The sequence below is a fragment of the Nyctibius grandis genome, chromosome 1 (assembly GCF_013368605.1).
Source record: "Nyctibius grandis isolate bNycGra1 chromosome 1, bNycGra1.pri, whole genome shotgun sequence".
NCBI lineage: Eukaryota > Metazoa > Chordata > Aves > Nyctibiiformes > Nyctibiidae > Nyctibius > Nyctibius grandis.
The window spans coordinates 129,326,212-129,349,736 of NC_090658.1; the positions used below are offsets into that span (position 1 = coordinate 129,326,212).

Here is a 23,525-nt window from a genome sequence, read left to right on the forward strand (position 1 = left end):
CACAAGTCAAATCTTTCTATGCTGTGCTAGCTAGGTTGAATTCTACAAAACAGCTAGGTCTGAACTGTGGTTTAACTGTTTTACCAAAAGACTTCTTAGACTCGCCTTTGCAGGCAATATTCTGAGCTGCTGCTGAGAAGCTATCATGTTGGGAAAACTGAGATATAAACTGGATTGAGTCAGTCTTTTCCTTTGTGCTCACTTGGACTATGTCTCTGAACCCCAACAGGTGATTGATGAATTCACCAAAGTCTTGGATTTCACCAGGAAATGCAAGGACTTGGCTGCTCTGGGAACCAGACCTAATTTCCTTCAGATCTTAGTCACCTCTTAGAGGAGAATCTAGCTGTCTTTAGAGCACTCAAAACTAATGACACATTGCTTTGCATTTGCTTGAAAGAGGAGAGACCACAAGGTCAGAAACCAAATTAAGTTACAGCAGGCTGAGGTTCACCTTCTTCTGAAAGGAGGTTTCCTGTGGACACCTGGGCAAGTCACTTTCAGTGAGGTGACTGAGCCAAACTAACAGTTGCTGCTGCAGAGAAAAGGCTGCATCGTTCCAGCTTCTCCCTTGCCTATTTCCATCAGGTCCTTGTTGACTCGACTGGATACAATCCAAATTTTACAGGATTTATTCTCTGCCAGTATAGCCCTTTAATGTTGCACTCTCTGATCTGGTTAGCCTATGTCTCTGCCTCCTCTTTTATTGTCGAGACTTCAAGAATAGAAACCATCTCAGTAAAGAAGGACACATAAGGTGGACTTCCACTGCCTAACATGGTAATCGGTGTCATTAAAGGTGTTTGGGAGCATCTCTGGCTGATCTCCATCCACTGTTCCAGAAGGGCTTAGATCTCCTTCTACTCCTACGTCATATCTTGGTGGTCCAACCATATCTTACACCCCATGTTAGCTGAAACATCGTAAGAACCTCTAGTTCAGCAACTGAATCCCACTCGTACAATGGAACTTCAATAACAAAATCAGATGCCTTCACTAAGATGTCTATGATGTATGTTCAAGATCCTATATGTGAGTAAAGCTCAAAACACTAATGTGCTGAGAGTGAAATTAAGTCTCTTGATTTAGAACTGCAGCCCAGCTGCTGAGAACAGACATCTGTGCAGGATTCAGTAGTCTAAACAGTCTGAACATGACACATTTGAAACACCTACAGGAGAAGAGCTCAATGAAAGCACAGGGATTGCCAAGCTTCAGTCTTATCCTCCACTGCCTCTCATGTCCTGCCTTAGACAACAACCAGCTCCAGACATGTCAGCAGGGACTGCAAGAGGTATTGTAGGGTATTGAGATGATATACTCACTGTCCCTACCTTGGAGAGAGAAGGGGCAGACTTGCACCGCAGCCGGACATCATCCAGGACACATTGTAAGTGGGAGGAGAACCCACCACAGATACTACTTCAACTATCCTCCCATCTGGCCAAGGTGGCTTGGGATCTCTCTGAGAAACTGAAAGGAAGAACACAAGCATTCACTAGAGCAAGGAGAACAGCTGTCACTACATCTAGGTTATTTTCCTTTCATAGCTGGAAACATAACTGTTTGGGGTTTTTTGTTTGATTTTGTCTGGGCAAGACCATTCAAGAGTTACATTTGTAGAAACACATTTTCAAATAAACCAAGAATGTTGATATTTGGCAATTCCTTCTTGATTGTTTTCACAAAAAATTATAAGTTCAAGAAAAACAAAATTATTTTTGTGCCTGTTGTGAAATATCCTTCAACCAGCCCTATAATTAAAGATTTTAACGGAGTATCCTGGAAAGACAGCAATATTGACAGAAAAGAAAAAAAAAAACAGACTCCTTTACCAGTCACAGCTCTGTCTGCGATGATGACTTCATCAAGGTAAAATGATCCAGATGTTTCCTTTTGCAGCACAGGGCTCAGCAAGTCTATCTGATGCACAAACACAGGGGAATTGGCAGGGAGGTCCTGGAGAAGCGTGGAGACATTCACACACCTCTTCCAGAGGTCAGTGCAGGTAAATGTCCAGCTGGAAGACATGAAGGCTGTGCAAGCTCTCTTTGGCTGTGAGGTAGTGGCAATAACCAACTTCTGAGGTGCTTTGTGAAGCTTCCAGGCAACATCAGATACTGTTGTTATTATTGCTGTTATTTACCCATACGCAAGACACTTGTTCAATGGCTTGTGATCACTCTCTACGTGTCTCTATTGGGTTCCCCATAGTGGGAAACAAAGCTTTAGATCTCTGCTTAGGTGTACTCCTCTGCATCACAAGAGTGGGATGTGGGAATGACTACCACTGCGCCATTTTTGGTAAAACACTACAATAGCATCAATGGCCTCAACAGGGGTCAATCCAGAGTTCAGGCCCCTTGGGAATACCAGATGATTGCTCAAGGCTCCCAGCTCTCTCCACCATGTAGTAATCTAATCCCAACCCCTCCTTCCCCTCCAGCCATACACACACACCCCTCACATAAACTTACAGATACCCAAGCTGCCAACTTCATTTCCTGAAGTTCTTCAGACACTCATGATTTTTTAAGTCTGCCTTCCCCAAGCTTTACATCTAACACCAACTGTTTTCTACACGTGTAATTCTAAGTGAATAAAGAAAAATCAAAGACTCCACTAATTTTCAAAATTTTGTGTACCAATGATCTCATGAGGTTCCTGGGGGAAAAAAAATTAATTCATCTCTCTGTCTGACTGCAGAAAATCTACTGACTGTTGCCAAACAAACTGGGAAATTAATGTCCTCAGAAACCTTCTGGTGTGTTTATCTGAGACAGAACAAACTCTCCATCTGTGCATTACTAAGGTGAGACAGTGTATATAACAAGAAACATGCAAATTTACTCAGTAAATCCTTAAAAAGAATGGAAGCACGTTCCGGGAACCCCTCTGCAGGGACAGAGCATGTGTCAGCTTACCCCAACTGAAAATATATTCCTATACAAATAAGAACTTCTCTCAGTTTTCCTAGTACACCTTCTTACTACGGAAAGTGTAATCTCTGGAAACTATAAATGTCTGGATACCTTTTAGAGTCAGTTTCATTGAAATCCCATAGGCAGGTGAGGTTCCTCTTCACTGAACATAAAGAGACGTTGGTGTAGGACACCAAAATATGAAGGATATTGCTCATATGCCCTTTATGTGCAAAACACACCTGCAAAAACAGGGAAAAAAAATCACAAATGAAACCACAGGTAATTTATATGTAATGTCTGTAGAAGATACTATATTCTGTTTCCATCCCAGTTTAATATTAGTAGGGAAACATGTTGTTTAAGGTCAGTAATAAAGCCCACTGCTTAAGGCCAAATTGCTTTGGATAGCACCTATAAAAGACAGTGCATGGCATCCAGGTAACCTGTGTGCCACCACATAGCACGAAACTGACACCTTAGTCTTCGGTGAGGTTTTGGGGCAAAATATAGCTGGGAAGTATCAATGGGTATTTCAAGTATCTGGGAGGAAGGAAAGGAGACTGAGGGAGTTGGTTTGATTTGCAGGGTACAAGGTTTGGGATGGGTGTCAGGTGGAGAAATAGAATGGGAAGAGGTCTGTGAAGGGGAACTGGAAGGAGTCTGGAAGGACTGCAGGAGTCTTTGGGGATGAGTCTTTCCTTCCCACCTCCTTCCTTTCAACCCCCAATGATTTGCCTTACCCCAGGTGGCAAAGAAAAGGTGACAGAGTTGAAATCAAGACCTTATTCCTATTAAAAGTAGATGTAGAAGATGAGCAGAAAAGTGAGCGAGAATGAACCCCCAGATAACAAAAGGGTTTTTTCCTTTTGTCAAGGAGTGGTCATCCCTGCATTTTCCATCTTTTCCCAACACCACCCCGCCTTTTCTTTTCCCTCAGCAAGCGTTGCATGCCCAGGAGCAGATAGCAGCCAGATGAGTCAAACAATATCCACATCTCAGGGATCGTAAACTATCCACCCAGTCAATAAAAGACATTCTGCTCTGTCCACAAACATACTCCAAAGTCATGATCCTTTGTGGATTTGGGGGAAGTCTAAGCACACCAGCTGGTTTTATGTTGCTGATTGGGCTGTGAGTATTCAGTCTCCAGTTCAACGTACTCATCAAGAGCAGCCACTTACATGTGTGTATTCAGCAAGATCATATCTTGGTAGAGTTGATGGGGAAGTTTTCACCAGCTGGCTTGGACTGCGAACACTTAACCTCCCACAGAAAGGTTCTGTTCCACTGACAATGCGTCCTGTGGTAATGACGTTCTTCATATCTACAGACATAAAAAAACAAGAGGGGATGAGAGGTTTGAAAATGATTCAGAAGACACCGGTATGGTCAAGAGATTCAGGAAAACAGGAAACGGGTATCCAAAATTTGTCGAACAGTCCTAATCTTAAGTATTCTCCTGTCCAGATAAATGGTGAACATCTGCAGTGCAACTGTTTCCCAGCTTAAGGGTGCTGAAAGACAGGAGGAGTGAACATTAGTTTACTGTTCTGAACATTAGATTACTGTTCTGACCATAAAAGCTCATGGCAAATAACACTGTCTTTGGCCATACAGAGTATGTTTGACCAAATCTACCCTTCCTTTCCAGAAAACACTCAGGCAAAGCTGGAAATTGATGTATAAAGCAACAGTGAATCCACCTTCCCCTTTGGGATGTTTGCTCCGTTGGTCTGTCAACCATGCTGCTGAAAAACTGCTAGGATTTCTTCTTTTCCTAGCACATAAAAGACTTTCTTCTGTCACTACACACTGACAATTCACCTTTTCTTCCAGTAAGAGAAACAAAGCCTGCGAAATGAAGTTAATAGCAGAGTTTAAAAAAAAAAATAGTCTAAAGGAGGTAGCTGTGGCTCTCTGCACGAGTGTTGGACCTGTTGAAATCTTCACTGGAAGAAATTATGAATGTAGTAGTTTATCTGTGTTCAAGAGGAGACTGTGTAAATACAGGGAAGGGAGAGCCACTGGAGGTAATTAAATTAAAAAATATATTACACTCAGGAAATTAATTGAGCTGAAAATACTTCATATTTGGAGGGAATTAATGATGAATTATTATACATAATCATCCATTTTTTCCTCTTCCCTAGGCATCTATTTTGGTTTCTGCTGAAGACGGGGCACTGGGCTAGATGGACGCTAGGTCTGCATGTGTGTGGCTGTTCTTTTATTTTCCTGGCATCCATTCACCACAATTTCACCATTGTTCTGCTGTCTTTTAACGTTATCTACATTTTACAATCATCAACAAAAATTCAAGTTCTTCTTTGTTCTATTTTTTACACATCCGTTTTTATTCCCCACTATACTGTTGAACTATCATTGGCTTTTAGCTCAAGTTTTTCTCTTTTTTGTTGGCAGAATTGTAGATTTGGGATTACATCAAGAATGTCCAGTTGCTATTCTCATTTTTCTGCATAAAGCTTCCCTCCCCCCGTAATTAAGGTTAATTAATTGCTTTCCTCCACTTGGAGAAATCAGTCACCAAATACACATATTACTGGCTGGGATCTGTTCTCTCTCTCTCTATACCGCATACAAGAATGCGATACAAGGTCTCTAGGCAATCATCTACTTTTTGTCATAGGATAAGTATACTATTATAGCTGTCACATAATAGAATCATAGAATAGTTTCGGTTGGAAGGGACCTTTGAAGGTCATCTAGTCCAACGCCCCTGCCATGAGCAAGGACATCTTCAACTAGATCAGGCTGCTCAGAGCCCCGTCCAACCTGGCCTTGAATGTTTCCATCAACAGGGCTTCTACAACCCTTCTAGGCAACCTGTGCCAATGTTACTGGAGTTACTTCCTACTAGAGTAACTTTCTGATGTGCACAATACATTCAATGTTAGAAAATTATTATTGATAATTTAGGGGTTTTTTACAAAAGTTATTGTTGTTCTACACCTCTCCTGAGCAGTCAAGTATGCCACAGGTATTTGCACTGTTTCACTTTCAGTCATCAAGAAACACTGAAAATGAAGACCTCCAGAGTCAGAATCTGCCGTTTCCACAGCCCGAGCTATAGCTATGGGCTACGCCAGATTTGCTTCCCCAGGAGACATATTGAAACATGAATAATTTCACATGCCCCAGAACTTGCATTTTTTGTCTCTACTCCTAACACTTCTAACAACTAAAATGTATCACCTGCTTTGATAGGTGTGTTACAATATGACTGAGTCAACAATGTATTACAGAAATAATCTCTCATTACTATATTAATCATGTTGGTTTTAATAGTAGTTCCATAAACTCCCCCATCAGAATACGTACAAATAATAAATAACTGAGAAATATAAGTGCATGTACTTAAAACCATTAAAAGTATAAATTTACTATCATTAAAAGTTTAAAGTACATTTATTTCATAAAAGCAAATCAACTCTCACAGTAAATACTGCTTATTTGTCACAGAAGTTCACTACCTTCTTTCTCAAAGCCATCATGGAAAAGGATTTTAGCAGAAATTGGCTCGGTTTCACATCTTATTGAAAGAAGTTCCTCTATTGCTGTTTGCACCTTTAAAAGAATTAAGAAAGTGAAAAGCAGTCACAGTACAGCGGTGTCCGGATCATTGCAGCAGAGAGCTTCAACACACACATCATCACTACATTTTTCATCAGGTAGGGACCCGTGGCAAGGCAGTCCTGAACAAGCAGGTAGCCAAATGGTAGAGAATAAAATTCAGCTAAACACAGAGTGTAAACTTCCATGTCTGATACTCATCAGGGGTGTGAGACATCCTTTAGGTGCCCAGCAGCCTCCTCAGAAAGGTGCAGATTTATTATATGAGCTATATCACAGCCTGGGCATCTACATGTCCCTCCAGGCTCCACCAGCTGTGTTGACTAGATGTCTAATGACTATCACAGAGCTATCAGCCAGGGTAGTTTTAACAGTGACCAACTACCACATCAAGAGACTATGGGATTTTGAAGAAGCCAGATCAGAGCTCCTGTGTAAAGCAAGAGCCATACACGTCTGGTCTTAGAGGAGAAGTCCAAGGGTCTGGTATCTGAATCACAGAATGGTTAAGGGTTGGAAGGGACCTCTGGAGATCATCTAGTCCAACCCCCTGCCAAAGCAGGATCACCCAGAGCACGTTGCACAGGGTCGTGTCCAGGTGGGTTTTGAATATCTCCAGAGAAGGAGACTCCCCACCCTCCCTGGGCAGCCTGTGCCAGGGCTCTGGCACCCTCACAGGAAAGAAGTTTTTCCTCATATTCAGATGGAACTTCCCATGTTTCAGCTTGTGCCCATTGCCCCTTGTCCTGTCACTGGGCACCACTGAGAAGAGTCTGGCTCCACCCTCCTGACACCCACCCCTAAGGTATTTGTGAGTATTGATAAGATCCCCCCTCAGTCTTCTCTTCTCCAGGCTAAACAGACCCAGAAGATACCACATATTTCATTGCAGACATGACAGGCCAAGATCAGATGCTGTGATAAGCTTGGAATACACCTGTGAGTCAGCCCTCCAAAAAATCCCACTATGAGACACTCCCAGTAACAAAAAAATCATCCCTACATCATGTAAAATTTATATCAGCTTCTGGGCCAAATGCTTAACTGTTGTCAAGTACCAGAGCTCCATCAATTACATGCCAGCAGAGGACTGGGTGTCTGCATTGAATGATGCCTACCTGGCGAGCAGTAGCATTTGTGGGGATCATTCTGCGTGATATGTTATTCCGGGAGATACTGAAGCACCCTGTACCAGACAGAGTCAACATCTGGCAAGCAAAGAAGCAAATAAATAAATGAAATCAGATACAAACTGCATGAGATGCACAGACTTCAAACCTGGTATCTTCTGCTAAGGAGGCTTTTACAGCCAGCATTTTGTCTTTTTAAACCTCTGTAAATTAAGAGTCCCTTCAGCTACTCTTAAACTGCTCATCCCCCATGGTCTCTCCTGACACAAGCCTTGGGCTCCTGTTCTTAGATTAACGGGAGTACAAGGGATATATGACCTGTGCAGACACTCTGACAGCCACAAAGGGTCCCTGAAGCTCCTGACCTGCAGCTGTGGGGTTTAACCACGAGGAAAAACTTCCCTCATTGCTGAGCACTTCATCGAGCTGAAAGATTCTATCATCTGATTGCAATATAGGGTTGACCAGATAACACACACTGAGTGTGCTGTCACTAAGGAGGGGAAATAAAAACTATTCCAAAGTTGTATTAATTAACATTAGTTAACAAAGTGAGGTGTTAATGAGCGAGATAAAACCTGAGGGGAGTCAGCATTGCTTACACTTTAATACATGAGCAGATTATAATGTAACCGTAGGGTTTACACACACCCACCAACATGTGTAAAAACCACAAATACCTTCAGCTCATTGTGTTATTCTCATCAACTATCTCAACAGGTTAAAAACAAGGTGGGAACACACTTTTATGTCTAGCACTGACAAGGCCTTTACAATTGGGATTTGCTGCCATCCGTGTCATCTGAATCAGGGCTACTCCAGCTCCCAGGGTCAAGCACACAGCACTGACCTGCACTTCTGGAAGATGCAAAGTGTGAGCCCGAATTTCGTGTCTCTCGATGTAGTAATTGTCCACCACGTGGGGGTTGAGCCACGTGTTATGTATCTGGACTCCAACTCTCATCCCATTGCTGGGTGCCTTTCCATGATGCAACGCTTCCAGGTAGTACCTCGAACCAGCAGTTAGCTCAAATTTCTGGGATTTTGGCTGCCAACTCTCACTCCAGCTCTTCACCCAGTTCTCAGACCACTCCGAATTGCCGGCAGGGAGAGAAGCTATTCTCACCTGTGTCCAGATCAACCAAGACAGTTACAGAGACATTTCTCCAACCTCAGAAGACACTTTGTCCAATACCACAGCTCAAAAAAAAACCCCAGACTTGTGCTTATAGCTGACAGCAGCGGTTTGGTGGTTGACATATTCCTTCCCATTATACAGAAAAAAAAACCATCATCTCAAAGAGCTTTGTTTTAGGGTTCAATACTGTAAAGAAGATAATTCTTATGGCTGACCCTAGCCCTAATAACAGTTCCCCATGCAATTTTTCGTGGATGACTTCAGTTCTACATGTCATGTCCTCAAAATACAAAAGAAAGAACTATGTCTACAGCCTTCTGACTTGTAGTATGTTACCATGAGTAAGACCAGTAGTGCTACATTTTTTTTTATAGATAAGAAGTCCTTTATATCTCTTCTAGCCCTGTTCATTTACTAGGTTTAAGAATAACCCAGTGAAACAGATCACCTTCTTTTATAGCATCTTCTCAGTTTCACAAAGGGAAGGACCAATGTTTTCAGAAGGCAAAATTTCAACAGGTAAAAAAGGACGTAAACTGAGGAAGTCAGACAGAAAGCCTCCAGGTTCCCTTGCACAGATTGTTAGTGATGGTGATGTGCTGAACTAACAAAAAGGTCTTCTGGAAAAGACATTCAAAGACACTGTTTTCAAGAGTGAGTTTTTCTTGAGCTGAGAAGCTGATAGAGCCAATGTAAAACATCAAATATAATCATACAGATTTCACTCTTCAACAGATTCATAATAAAATAAGCCAATTCACACTGGGGAAATTCCCACTTGTTATGACCTTAATTAAAACAATTTCCTACCCTGATCTCATTTTTTCTCTGCCAATATTAATACCTTATGTTCTGGATCTTGGGACAAACTTAAGTAGAGAGATGCCTGACCATCTGCCTGAATCCAGAAGGTGTAATTGTTGGTCTGAGGAGCCACAAAAAATCCACGAAGCCTGGAGCTAAGCAAAAGCAGAACATCGAAAATATACAAAAGAGTAACTGCAAAACCCCCCAGCCCCACACCCCACTGTCACATATACAGTGAGTAACAAGGAAAGACTGTGAGACCAAGTCTTAACAAAACAAACTCAGAGTTTGAACCGAAGGAACCTCAGAATGACCCATTTTCACATTAAATGTCATTTATGTTTTACAGAAGTTTTCAAAAAGGAAAAAAATACAGCTCTATGAAAATAAGTATGGTTTTTTGTCGATCATTTTTTTTCTGCATTTCTTCTCAAGCAGTCTTAATCCTGAACAGGCAGGAAAAGGCTCAAAATCACACAGAAGATCAACTGAAAAAAGCAGAGAAGTGATAGAAAAATGAAAACAATGAAAACATTCATGCATATTGCACAACTTTTCAAGGATGTATCTGAAGAGGCAATGGGCACCAACACAGTTCAGATATTTTTGCAGCTTGGGGCAAATCAGTTTATCTCCATTAATTCCACCTGTGCTGCAGCTGCCAACATCAGCTGAGGATCTGGTTGGAGCTCCAGCCCAAGACAGCCTCTAACTGGAGCTCCTTCTACTTCTGAAGCAATTTCTTTTGTGGTATTTCAGCACATCTAGGCCAGGTAGAGCAGAAACACTGAGTGAAAGTAAAGGGGGAAAAATAAAACACTTCACTGCATATTTTGAGCTTCAAAAGGACCTCAGAGCAGAGGGTTTGCTTTGATGTATAGGAGTTATGCAGTAAGGCTCTGCTATAAAGAGCTGTCAGGTGTTATTGCTACACCTTACACTGCTAAAGGTGATTGCCACAGCTTCGTCTCTTTTTAAGATCATTGAATACCTGAAGGACTTCTTTGCCCCAGACAGAAATCTTACTGGGGAACTGGCATTAGGTACAAACTGCCATCTATATCCAGGACCTGCTTCTGTCAGATCAGAGGCGTCATCCCAGACTTCAAAGAGAAGCCCTCTGTTTCCTAGAAAGTTAAAATAAAAGTATTCTCAGTAGCAGCCAACAAAAGTCCCAGAGCACATGCTAGAATCAGTGGTGTAAGGCAGCAGGCCAGAACAGAAAATTTTAATAATAAATTGTCTCTGTTTGTGGGTCTTTTTTGCATTCCAAGGCAGAACACAGATCTCGCTTTAGGGAATTTGTTCTACCTTGAAATCCTCCACCAGAAAGAATAAAAATCTACAGAGAGCATAGCATCCAACCAAACTCACATGTCTGCTCTTGCAAGAAAAGGTACAGAGATGACCCACAGTCAAAATGAGCTAAGCCTCACTTCAGGTACTGCAATGCTCCGCTCCAGCAGTGTCCCCAGGAGCCTCTGCAGCAGCTCTAGTTCAGCTATCCTTCCTCTAAATGTTATCCATACTTTTTCCCCCTCATTTTCTACAGCCCTACGCACCAGGCTGACCTTCTTTCCCCCATTGCCCATCTGCAAGTGGTGGGCTGAGCTTTCCACCTTGCCTTTCTTGCTATAGAATTATAGAATGGTTTGGGTTGGAAGGGACCTTAAAGATCATATAGTCCAACCCTCCTGCCATGAGCAGGGACATCTTCAGCTAGATCAGGTTTCTTAGAGCCCCGTCCAACCTGACCTTCACTGTTTCCAGGGATGGGGCATCTACCACCTCTCTGGGAAACCTGGTCCAGTGTTTCACCACTCTTATTATAAAAAATTTCTTCCTTATATCTAGTCTGAATCTACCCTCTTTTAGTTTAAAACCATCACCCCTTGTCATATCACTACAGGCCCTACTAGAAAGTTTGTCCCCATCTTTCTTACAAGCCCCCTCTAAGTATTGAAAGGCTGCAATAAGGTCTCCCCAGAGCCTTCTCTTCTCCTGGCTGAACAACCCCAACTCTCTCATCAGCCTTTCCTCATAGCAGAGGTGTTCCATCCCTCTGATAATTTTTGTGGCCCCCTTCCCTAACAAACCTAGGAGAAACTGGCTTGATGTTAAAGCAGACAGTGTTTTGGAAAGCCCTGTTTCTTGATTGCATTCATCACCAAACGATTTCTGCCCTCCATTTCCATGTGTGCTTGCTTGTTTGGACCTTCAGTTATTTGAATACTATACCTGGCTGGGGGGCACCAAGCCTCCTGCCCTTGCCAACAGTCTCGGTGGTGCATCTGATTTGCTGGGGAGAGACGTGCTTGACTTTACAGGGGACACCTGGCAGCAGGAAAAGGAGACATATGTGCTGTGTGAGACTTGGAAACACAGCTGAGCTGCAGCATGAACCCATCTTGTTTCCAAAAGGGGTCAACACTTTGCTAAAAGCCTGGGCTTGTACTATTAAGCAAGGAAAACTGTTCATGCCCACAGTCAGAATAACTAGGCCTTCCTGATGGTGAGTCCTACAACTTCTGCACTGGTATCCATCAACATCAGTTGGGTTTTGTGGTCAGGGCCATGACCACTGTATTGGGAGAAAAAAAAAAACACCACAACAACATTTAACACATTTCTCCTCTTACCTGCAGCAGTGACCTGCACTGGCTCCTCAAAGAAATCCCCCATGACAGTGAGATCAGTGCCTCCTCCGAGACTTCCACCAGCTGGGAACACAGAGGCTATCTCTACAGAGGAAGGAAAAGGGGAATCTGAAAATGAGCATTGGAAAGGTTAATCCCAGCCCTATTTCTGTCCGAGCCAGCAGTGCACTAGCACTGGTTCCAGCCGGAGCAGGCTCCTGTGAATGAAACAGGCATCTCACTGATCCTTCAGGGGGTTTTTGGCAGCCTCTGGGATTACACCAGGAATGAACAACACAGATAACTTGGCCATGTGACAGAAGAAATACTGCAATGCTTGGACTGTTACTTAGCAGTGGCTCCATCTGTCATGCTCAGATAGCAAACTGGTATATTCTGTGCTACTGAGGACCCCTGCAAAAAAAAAAGTGGAATTAAAACTGTTTTAATCCTTTTGACCTTGTCTGACTCACTTCTCAATTTAGCGTGTAGGTTTAGATGTTACCACACTTCCCAATTGCCCCTTGGGCTTCAGGGACAAATGGAGGGAGCTGAACATCCGACATATGAGCGCCCACATCATGACCACAAGAATCTTTTGGGATTTTATCTCTGTTATAGCCATGCCCTTTTGCACTGGAAACCTATTTTCCTCTTTGATGACATTTACTCACTTTGCACTCAGATGTCCTAGTTTAACCACTCAACTGTACTTGTACAGTTCTGAAAAAAAGACTAATAAAAAGATGAGGGAAGTTTGTTCAGATATGCATTTTTTTCTTAATTTATCTGATATTTAAACTCTACTTTTACAGTATTGACTGCTGCCAAGTGCACTACTGTCTACTGGATAGATCTGGCAGATCTTGGTGCGCTGCCAATAGCCAGCTTCATTCAGGGTTATTTCATTCCTGTGTGCCTCAATTTGTAAATAAAATTTGACATAAAACTACCCTCCTTTACAAACTGATTTGAATTTATAGGTGAAACACACTGTATGCTATAAACAGTATACAAAATGCAAACATGTGTGTGCTATGTTCTAAAAAAAAACAAATAATAATGCTTTGGTTATCTCTTGAACCAAGTTTCTCAGGTACAGCCCATAATGATCCAGTGCATTCATTACATTAATTTCAGCCAACTTAATGCAAAAACTTGATGAGACCTTGCTGGGGACCTGTGCAGGTGAACCAAGTGGTCTTTCAGCTTCATGCAATCTCTGATCAAGGTCACAGGCTGCCCAGTCCTCTGCAGACCCTCATCCTCTACTTCTACTTTGGCTGTTGGGCGTATGGCCTTGTTGAATCTTGGACACTATTTGCCCATGACCATAATCTTGAGCAGTTGCTCAGGATTTCATTGTCTGCTGCCTACAATATAGCTGCAAACATCACGTGGAGTTTATTGTTAATGTACCTTAACTTCTTTTTAAACTAATGGTGAAGCAACCTGCCGTTCACCATTTATCTAAAACTCAGGTCTTGGAGTGGCTGAACATCATCTCCTCTTTGTAAGCTGATGTGGGACCTACCTCATCCTAAGGTCTGCATTTCTAAACTCTCAACCTTACTGAATAGAGTGTGATTTAAGAGGGAAAGGCTTCTCTAGATGCAACATCTCAAGTCTCAACTGATCTGACAGGAAAAGCAACAACGATAAAGCAACGTCATCCCAAACCTTTCATACTGCTGCTCTCTGGATGACTGTCTCAGGTTAGGCTGTCCAAAACAGAGTTCAAACATATTCCTGTCTGAGAGGAACACTAATTCACCGGCGATGTAGGATATAGCCCATGGCAGCACACCCAGCCTTAGCGCAAAAATTTCCTGAAATTTTTCATCTGTAGTTTTTTGTGCAGTCAAACCCATACCAGGGGAGTGTAACACCCAAAACGAGGACACAACAGGATTACATCCTTGGAAGAGCAACAGTGATGATAGGTCTTTTCTTAGACCGCAGTGGGACTTCCAAAAGACAGTGCAGGCAGTGAGGTGGATCAGTGCAATACCTGAATGTGTTTGATACAAGAAAAGCTCCTGTTTGGCACTGATGAGCCAAGCACTTTTGTGTACTGCTGACCTGCAAGAGAGAGAAAGTGCTTGAGAGATCCTTGTCCATTTCAGTTAAAGCAGACCTTCTTTTGGCAGAGCTGGACATTCGCTCTCAACAGGAACAGTGGAACATTTCTACAAGGACCAACACCACCTTTCACAAGCACATTGAGGTATTGATTCAAGAGACTCAATTACATGGCTGAAACTCTTTATTAGAAGTACTGTCCCATTGTAAAGCATGGTTTTGACACTGTCAAGCCCATTTTCTCCTCCTTTTATGCCTCAACTCTTTCTCATTTGGATGAAGAGTTAAAAGCAAGGTGAAACGATTTTATTCAGCTAGGCTTAACAGATGACTTATGTTTTGATCACTGCATCTAAAGTATTATAACCCCAAAGTGTAGCTGCTTTGGGGGAGGAACATTCTCCCTTTTCATTCCCAATCTGGTGATAATCTTCTCAAGATGGCAAAACCTCATATCTAAGCAATGAAACACAAGATTCAGGAAAAACATCGTTCATTTATCCTGGGCTCAAATGCAGCCGTGTCTCCATGCGAAACCACAGAAAAAGAGTGAAAAAGATTCTTTTACTCACTTTCCTTTGTTAAACACCGAGAAGCTAACATTGTGGGACCCTGGAGGAGAGAAAAGTAATATGCTTTATGGCAGAAGTGTGGAGGGCTCCATGAAGAGTGCATACTACCAAAACTTGTTCAGGTGTCATGGGCCTGATTTTCCTCTTCCTTACACTTTCCTTACAACAATATAACTGTGTTGGTTTCAGCAGTGTGTGTGCAGGAACTGAACCAAATATCAGCTTATGGATCTTAAAGCCTTAGATTATAGGTAGACGCTATATTGTAGATAAGTAGAGTTATGTATCTGAACCTGTAAGCTGAATCTCAGGGGCAGGATTTTGTTGCCTAAGTGGTTTGTGTCATCTTAGACCCCATGGAACCTATCTGGCCTCACTTGCCATGCTAGGAAGGTACATACCTCCTTCAAGAGCTCCCTTATCTCTGACACCCCTCTGGCAAGGTCCCACATACCCCAAGATATGTCTAAGGTTCAGGTTATTGAATTGCACCATTAGTGTCTACATGAGAACTAGACATTAATTTCTATTTTATATCTTTAACTCAGATCATCTTTCCCAAGCAGAAAGCTTGCTGCTCAGACAAAGCCTCAGAAAGAAATTAGAAATTTCTTCAGAGTGCTGGGAAGCAAGGAAAAATGAAAGGGATCCAACCTGCTACCAGAGAGGCCATGAATAGAAGTGGGCACCCAGTTCATTCCTCTCTGATAACAGAACAGTAAAGCGAAGGTCCCTCGCATACAAGAAAGGATGAAGTAGAAAAAAAGAAAGGTAAACTGAGCAAAGACCCCAAATCACATTGTCGCTATCAGCAATGTTCACATCATCTCTGTCACGGTTTCACTTGAGCACTGCACTTCATTTTCTCCAAGGCTGTGCAGCGGATGCGAAACACTGCAGTGGCTGTGTTGAACTGTGGCAAGCTTTGACATGAAGCAGGTTTTCTGGACTCAACCCTGAACCAAATTCCTAACCGGAGACAGAGCAGAAACTTGTGATGGACACTCTCCCTCTGCCCTCTGGAGTTGCAGGAATAACAGAAAGCCATGCTTTTTCCCCCCTTTTCACCAACCTATGTGGTTCCCTTCTACCCGGCACTGCAGGGTCCCCAGTCCATCCTCTGCCCGAATGGGGTAGCTGTGGAGAGACAAAGAATTTTGTTAAGCCATGTGAGCAAAAAGAGCAAAATACAGTGAGAATCATCTAACCAAAGATGTGGACTTACACATCTGAGCTAGTCACACTTGGGTCCCTTATAGAAATAAAGGAGAGAAATAGGTGAGATGGGACAGGAACAAGCCATCTCCCCACTGACCATCAGGAACTCAGCAGTTTAGGAGGACACTGCTTAGAGGTACCGGTAACACCCAGTGCTGCAGATTGGCCCTTGTTACCAGAAGCTGATCCTGTTGGTGACCTTAAGAACCCCCATTTGAAAGAAGAACTGAGAGGAGACAAGTCTGGGCACAGGATGTGGGTGAATAGGATGACAAAAGTGTTTCCCCTCCACTTGCACCTCTGCATGCCCCTAATCCATAAGTAGGAGCAGGTAGGAATTAAGCCAGATATGCTGGCATTACATCAGCCTTCTGGAGCTGTGGGATGAAGCAAGTCCCATCATCAAGTCACATTTGCATACAAGACCCCCTCCTAGGAGCCTAGAGGAATTTTACAGTGCAATAAGAGGGCCTGCTGAAGACCCCATGAGTCTTAGTGCTGACTTCTGTGGGAGCAAGTTTTTCCCCTTGTTTCCTGTAAAAGCAGTCTCCCTCTTCCAGAGCTCACAGGCCCTGTGAGAAGTGCATCTTTCATAAAAGAAATGCTGCTGCAAAGTGCATATTTTTTTTCTGTAATTCAACAAGATACAAAAGCCAGTAGTCTAAAGGGTCCCCTGCAACTTCCAGAAGACAAGGACACATTAATTCCAATAAGTGAACAGTGTTGGGGCTCAGACACCAGAGCCTCTCTGCCTATGCTGTTAAATTTTTAGAGGTCTGTTTGCCTAGTTTGGGCTCAGGTCAGCTAATCCACCTTTCAAATTAGTGTCTATATACGACTGAAGACAATGCATTGACCAGGGTCAATAGGCAGCTTGGAAATGGCTGCCCGGTTTTGGAGTCTAAAGGTTGAACAGAACAAATGTGGCCAGGGCATAGTGTATCATCTCCAGGCCAGAGAACAGCCCCTGGCCCTACCTGGTTACGGCTAGAGCCACAGAGAAACAGCAGCCCTCACCCACCCCTGTCACAGACCATATGGTCAACTCTCCATGGTCCCTTCTCCATCTTAAGCCAAAGCAGAAAAACTTCTTCAAAAGCCAAGAAATTTTTTTATGCACAAGCTATGCTGAGCCCTTGCACCAACACAAACAAAAGGTAAGTCAAGAACTGACATGCTTTCAGCTCGCCTGTCAGCAAAAGAGCAGAGACTGGTCCATCCATCTCCTTCTGACACAAGGACAGCAGGTCTAGGCAAAAAAAAAAAAAAAAATGGGGGAGATATGATACAACAAAGTTTCATAAATGACATTCTGATCCTGTTAAAATCAGTAACCAGTATTTTCAAATGGGTCAGGAATTTCCCCTCACTCGTATCTAGCATTTATTAACCTCCTAGAAAACTGGACAAACCCTAATCTCATCTCTTCACCTGCAAAGTGCATTCCCCAAATACTGCAGGAACTGCACCTCTGTAAAGATTGTGGCAGGACCATCTTTGAGACACCCATGCTATCTCTGAATGACCCGATACCTCCTCCCTGTAAGGAAGGGTTGGTAGTTTGAGCCTCAGAAGGACTATACCCACCCTCACCTTCCAAAAGGAGCAGGCAGCACAAGTACAGCATCCTGCTCTTACAGCCATACTGCTTCAAGATGCAGCTCAGTCATTTCTTTATTTCATTGAGGAAAAACACTACAAACAACCTCTGCTACAACAGCCAAGCTCCTGACAGCAAATTCAAGTATCCACACCTTAAAGAGCCAACATGGTAAGGCACAGCTTCCACTGGAGAGGAGGAATCAGGTGGGAGTAACAAATTCACAGTAATTAGCATAATAAGCAAAGGTTGGCAATGATTCTTTGAGAGTTAACAGGCAATTAAGAAAAATATGCAATTAAAACCTGTAGTGTAAACACTTTGCTATGACCCATGATTCAGAGTGTAGTTTCATGAGATTTTATGAAGAGTTTGCTTCTATTAATACAGCTGGTATTAATAGATACCAGCTGATATTAATAGCTGATATTAAGATGCCTTTCCTTTTAAGAATGAATAGAAAAATAATCAGTGCTGCAAAATGTTTGATTCAGCATCTCTGGACCATTGCATCCCATACAAAGCATGAAAAAGGGTGCAGAACACACTTGGAAGTATAAAAATAGTTCTCTTTTTTTTCTCCAAATCCTGAATCAGTGTGACTGAGTGACAGACTGCTCTGGTCAAGTCCAAGTCCTCACCTGGTGCATATTTGCTAACACACCAAAAATGGGCAAATTATTCATGTGAAGCTATGATGCAAACCTGACTGGTATGCTAAGGTTTTGAGGCCATTTCCTTTCTGGTGATATCGAGGTTAAGCTGTAAATGAGTAATCTAGCAATGGGGCACGCAGGCATGTCCAACCTGCAGTCAGGCAGAGCAGCCGTTCTTCCCACTGATCAAAGGTTTCACAGTTCCACTGGAGGCAGGTAAAACAATAATTAATATCATACAAAGGATGTTAATGTACATCCAGTGAGCAAAAATGTAGGGCTGATAAACGGGTGCAGCTGGTATGGCAGGAATCTACATGGTACTTTCATTCACGCTAGGAGATAATTTAGTTACTTAGCAAGGGACATTTCCATTCAGCCTGAGAAGTAGTTAAAAAGCATCTAGTGGTCAAATATCTGCTGCTGCAACTAAAATTTCTATCTACTGAGAATATATACCTTCCCTGGCTCCTGAAATGATCCTTAAAATGCCAGCACAGTAACTATAGATTAATAATTTATATTTAAAATACTCACCTGGGCTTAGTTCTTCACTGTCATTGACACAAGTGCAAGAAAATAATAACTTAGTAGTATCAGAGAACACTTCCATGCATATGGAAGTATGTATGACAGACAGGTCAGTGTTCCTGCTCATTTTGGATTCACTGTTCTTAAAGGGATGCTGGACTAAGTAAATTTTTAAAATCTACCTGCTTTGCTCTGTTGCATGTAACCAGAGAAGCAGCAGAATATAAAAATCAAACCTTCCTTGAAAACAAGGAAGTGACCAGAGAGGGTTTAAAGCAGCGAACAACAAAGCCTTTTGTCTCAAAATATTTCTGCTTTGTCTTCTGACTCACCAGAGCATCTGTTTCAAACTAATAGTTTTTCTAAAAATGCAAATGGAAGGGAAAATTTATTTAACTTTTAGATTCCGACATTATTTTAATTAGTTAAATTTTAATTTGCTAGCCAAAATAAAATATACAGCAACCAGACGCAATTACAGTACGGTTCACACTGAGCAGTGATTGACTGTGCTGCCAGTAAACAAACCAGCTAGCTTAATGGACCAGTTGCAATTAGATTAACAAAGTTTGCTAGAGCCCAACTCATGAGCTGCAATAAACCACGAAGGAAGTAAATGGCAATTCTGGGCCAACTGGTTGCAATTTATTGCTGTCAAAGAGGCTGATGGAAGAAATCCCAATTTACAGGGACTGGGGTAGATAGCAGCCTATATATAAATTACCCATCGATATAATCCACATCGAAGTCCAGGGTCTCGTATCTTCCAGTAATTGTCTTCCCATGAATCTCTATTAAATTTCCTGTTTAAAAGGAAATGCAAATTGAAGACAGTCTTTTAAAGGCAGATAATTTCTTTTCGCAAATTTTGTGAGCTGAACAAAATTAATCCTTGATCTTTGCAAATTTTGCAGAGAGGTGCCCAACTGGTTGCACTGGCGTCTGCTCTCAGCTTCTACCGTAGTTCAAGGTGACTTTACACCTAATTCACTTTTCCCAAAACACACGTCTTTGTTTCCCACAAAAAAAGTCCACTCCAGATTTTTTAGCAGATCTCTAGTATTAGTACTAAGAAGACATTTTCCTCAACTCTTCTGTTAACTAAACCCCACATTCTAACTGAATTCCACTGTAGAACCTCATGAGGCAACCAAAATGACATCATTTGTACACTAGTCAGGGTCAGGGTCTAAAGAAGGACCACACATAGCTGTGTGGCCAGCTAAATCACTCCCAGCACCCCCTTGACCATACTGGGTGACAGCTTCGTTCAGTTGCCTGCACACAGTGTCTTAAATCATTTGAGGCCACTGTGGCTCCAGAAGGGAATGAGTTTTCCTGGTTCTGTGTCATATCTCCCTGCTCCACGCAGCTCCTTCATGCTCCAGGACATCTAAAATATCACCAGACACTTAGTGCTACTCTCATGTTCTTCACTGACTACACTGGGAGGTCAAACATTCAGCTAACACATAGAAACCTCCATACAGACACCCCAGAGCAAGGCATGAGAATCTGGAGCTGAACTGCACCCAAAAATAATTGGAAATGAGGCATGGACTTAGATTTAGGAGCATCTCTGTGATCTATTCACCCAGATACCTCTCTGCACTCTTGAGAGATCAAAATGTTTTGATTAATCTTGACTTTGGAAATAAATATTTCAATCTTCTCTAAAGAAGCCTGCAAATAGAAAGAGAATAGAAGAGGGGAAAAAAGTCTTCCGTACCCGCGGGTGCTGAGGGAGCTGGCGGAAGTCATTGCTAGGCCACTCTCCATCATCTTTGCTAAGTCGTGGGCAACGGGAGAGGTGCCTGAGGACTGGAGGAAAGCGAATGTCACTCCAGTCTTCAAAAAGGGCAAGAAGGAGGACCCGGGTAACTATAGACCGGTCAGCCTCACCTCCATCCCCGGAAAGGTAATGGAACAACTTGTCCTTGGTGCTGTCTCTAGGCACATCAAGGATAGGGGGATCATTAAGGGCACTCAGCATGGCTTCACCAACGGGAAGTCTTGCTCAACCAACTTGATAGCCTTTTATGAGGATGTTACCCGGTGGATAGATGATGGTAAAGCTGTGGATGTGGTCTATCTCGATTTCAGTAAAGCGTTTGACACTGTCTCCCACAGCATCCTCGCAGCTAAACTGGGGAAGTGTGGTCTGGATGATCGGGTAGCGAGGCGGATTGTGAACTGGCTGAAGGAAAGAAGTCAGAGAGTGGTGGTCAATGGGCCAGAGTCCAGTTGGAGGCCTGTGTCTAGCAGAGTCCCGCAAGGGTCGGTTCTGGGACCAGTACTAGTCAATATATTCATTAATGACTTGGATGAGGGAATAGAGTGCGCTGTCAGCAAGTTCGCTGATGACACCAAACTGGGAGGAGTGGCTGATGCGCCAGAAGGCTGCGCAGCCATTCAGAGAGACCTGGACAGGCTGGAGAGTTGGGCGGGGAGAAATTTAATGAAATATAACAAGGGCAAGTGTAGAGTCCTGCATCTGGGCAAGAACAACCCCATGTACCAGTACAAGTTGGGGGCAGAGCTGTTGGAGACCAGCGTAGGGGAAAGGGACCTGGGGGTCCTAGTGGACAGCAGGATGACCATGAGGCAGCAGTGTGCCCTTGTGGCCAAGAAGGCCAATGGCATCCTGGGGTGGATTAGCAGGTCGAGAGAGGTTCTCCTCCCCCTCTACTCTGCCCTGCTGAGGCCGCATCTGGAATATTGTGTCCAGTTCTGGGCCCCTCAGTTCAAGAAGGACAGGGAACTGCTAGAGAGAGTCCAGCGCAGAGCCACGAAGATGATTAAGGGAGTGGAACATCTCCCTTATGAGGAGAGGCTGAGGGAGCTGGGTCTCTTTAGCTTGGAGAAGAGGAGACTGAGGGGTGACCTCATTAATGTTTATAAATATGTAAAGGGCAAGTGTCATGAGGATGGAGCCAGGCTCTTCTCAGTGACATCCCTTGACAGGACAAGGGGCAATGGGTGCAAGCTGGAACACAGGAGGTTCCACTTAAATATGAGGAAAAACTTCTTTACGGTGAGGGTGACCGAACACTGGAACAGGCTGCCCAGAGAGGTTGTGGAGTCTCCTTCTCTGGAGACATTCAAAACCCACCTGGATGCGTTTCTGTGTGATATGGTCTAGGCAATCCTGCCCCGGCAGGGGGATTGGACTAGATGATCTTTCGAGGTCCCTTCCAATCCCTAACATTATGTGATTCTGTGATTCTGTGTACCCCAGTTAACTGTTCAGACCAAAACCAGTGACTGCTTTTTCATGTAACATTAAAGTCTGATCTAAAGCCCCATTAACCAAAAGGTCTGTATGGCATCACGATATCATCGCCTAATAGCTAATTCTTCTTAAAACTATTACTAATAAACAGGGTCAGGTGGCTCAAGAGTTGAGACTGATTAGACCTATCCATCTGCTGAACAACATCTCCCTATTCAGGCAGAGTTGGGCTGCAGAAGCTAAGTACCTAATAACCTGGTCACTGTGCATTACCCATTTCTCTTGTACCCAGTGCTGCAGACTCTCCCTCCCCTTGTGCAAACCCATTTTCCTGTTCAGCATGAGTTTGGGCATTAAGTTCCGTAGGTGCCCATTTTAATCCCCAGCAAGACAGATCCCTCATAAGGAGAAAGACAGTATGGAACATCAAATATAAATTAAAGAGGGCTCCAGCTTAAAGAAAGGTCCTGTACCTGGGATGCCAGATGGTGGACTAATTTGGTAAACCACAGGTGTCTGCGCAGCAGAGAACTGCAAAGAGAAATTTGTAGTTAAATGGCAGTCATTTCCACAGCAGCCCAACAAGATCTGATTATGCATTGCTCACAGCACAGTTGGCAATTGCGTTTCAGAGACTCACACTTCAGATTTGATCTTTGAAGCAGAGTCCTGCTCTGAGAAGGGAATACAATGTCCCCTTCCTGCCTCCTCTGCCTTCAGAGTATGGCTTACTGCTATTTTTGCATCCTCTTTGTGCCCAAATTTTCCACCCTGGTTTGAGTCAATTCCAGAAGATACAGTTTAATACACTATAAAATTTACAAGCCATGCTTTATCTGAAATTGAGACTTCCTTTTTATCTGACATTAGGGCACCATTTTTCTTCCCCATAATATACTTTTAAAAACTATTTCCACATCACAGAAGTGAGATACTTCGGCTAGCCTTTAGCAAGCTCTTTGAGTACCCTAAAGCAGTGTAGCAAAGACAATGCTTGTATTGGCCCATCTTAATGCCGTATAATACATCAGAGGTGTCTCTGGGAAAGCACTACCTTGCTCTCTGAGGAAACAGCAAGGAAACACCAGAAATCTGCTATGGGGTACTATTTTTGACTTTAACAGAGTCCAAGAAAGAGCAGAGAGATTGTGCTTGGGGCAAGGCTCTCAGAAGATAGAGAACACACAGGGACACTTTCCAAGTGGAAGAAGTTCATCATCAGCCTCTCAAAGTAGCTGAGAGACATGGACACCTGACCTGGCACATGCTTTGGCTGCATTTTCAACAAGTAGAGCAGCCCTTTTCCCCCTTTTCTCCAGTTGACTCTAAACTCCATAAGACTTTTTTTAACCAGAATTACTCTAGAAATTTTTTGCCTAGGCTGACACCAATCCTATTCAAATGGCAC

The 23,525-nt window shown here is 43.1% G+C and overlaps 1 protein-coding gene across 1 annotated transcript in view; it reads right to left on the bottom strand.

Annotated features, from left to right (window-relative positions):
- PKHD1 (PKHD1 ciliary IPT domain containing fibrocystin/polyductin) overlaps positions 1–23,525 on the bottom strand; it is a 266,175-nt gene that overhangs the window by 235,400 nt on the left and 7,250 nt on the right. Inside the window, exons 5-21 of the mRNA XM_068405752.1 lie at positions 22,591–22,648; positions 19,610–19,688; positions 17,273–17,347; positions 15,953–16,017; positions 14,881–14,920; positions 14,238–14,308; positions 12,230–12,331; positions 11,829–11,924; positions 10,582–10,717; positions 9,628–9,742; positions 8,496–8,771; positions 7,634–7,723; positions 6,416–6,509; positions 4,106–4,248; positions 3,033–3,163; positions 1,836–2,020; positions 1,335–1,473 (exon numbers count right to left, since the gene is read on the bottom strand). Of these exons, the coding sequence (XP_068261853.1) occupies positions 1,335–1,473; positions 1,836–2,020; positions 3,033–3,163; positions 4,106–4,248; positions 6,416–6,509; positions 7,634–7,723; positions 8,496–8,771; positions 9,628–9,742; positions 10,582–10,717; positions 11,829–11,924; positions 12,230–12,331; positions 14,238–14,308; positions 14,881–14,920; positions 15,953–16,017; positions 17,273–17,347; positions 19,610–19,688; positions 22,591–22,648 (1,895 nt within the window). The remainder of the gene's footprint in view (positions 1–1,334; positions 1,474–1,835; positions 2,021–3,032; positions 3,164–4,105; positions 4,249–6,415; positions 6,510–7,633; positions 7,724–8,495; positions 8,772–9,627; positions 9,743–10,581; positions 10,718–11,828; positions 11,925–12,229; positions 12,332–14,237; positions 14,309–14,880; positions 14,921–15,952; positions 16,018–17,272; positions 17,348–19,609; positions 19,689–22,590; positions 22,649–23,525) is intronic.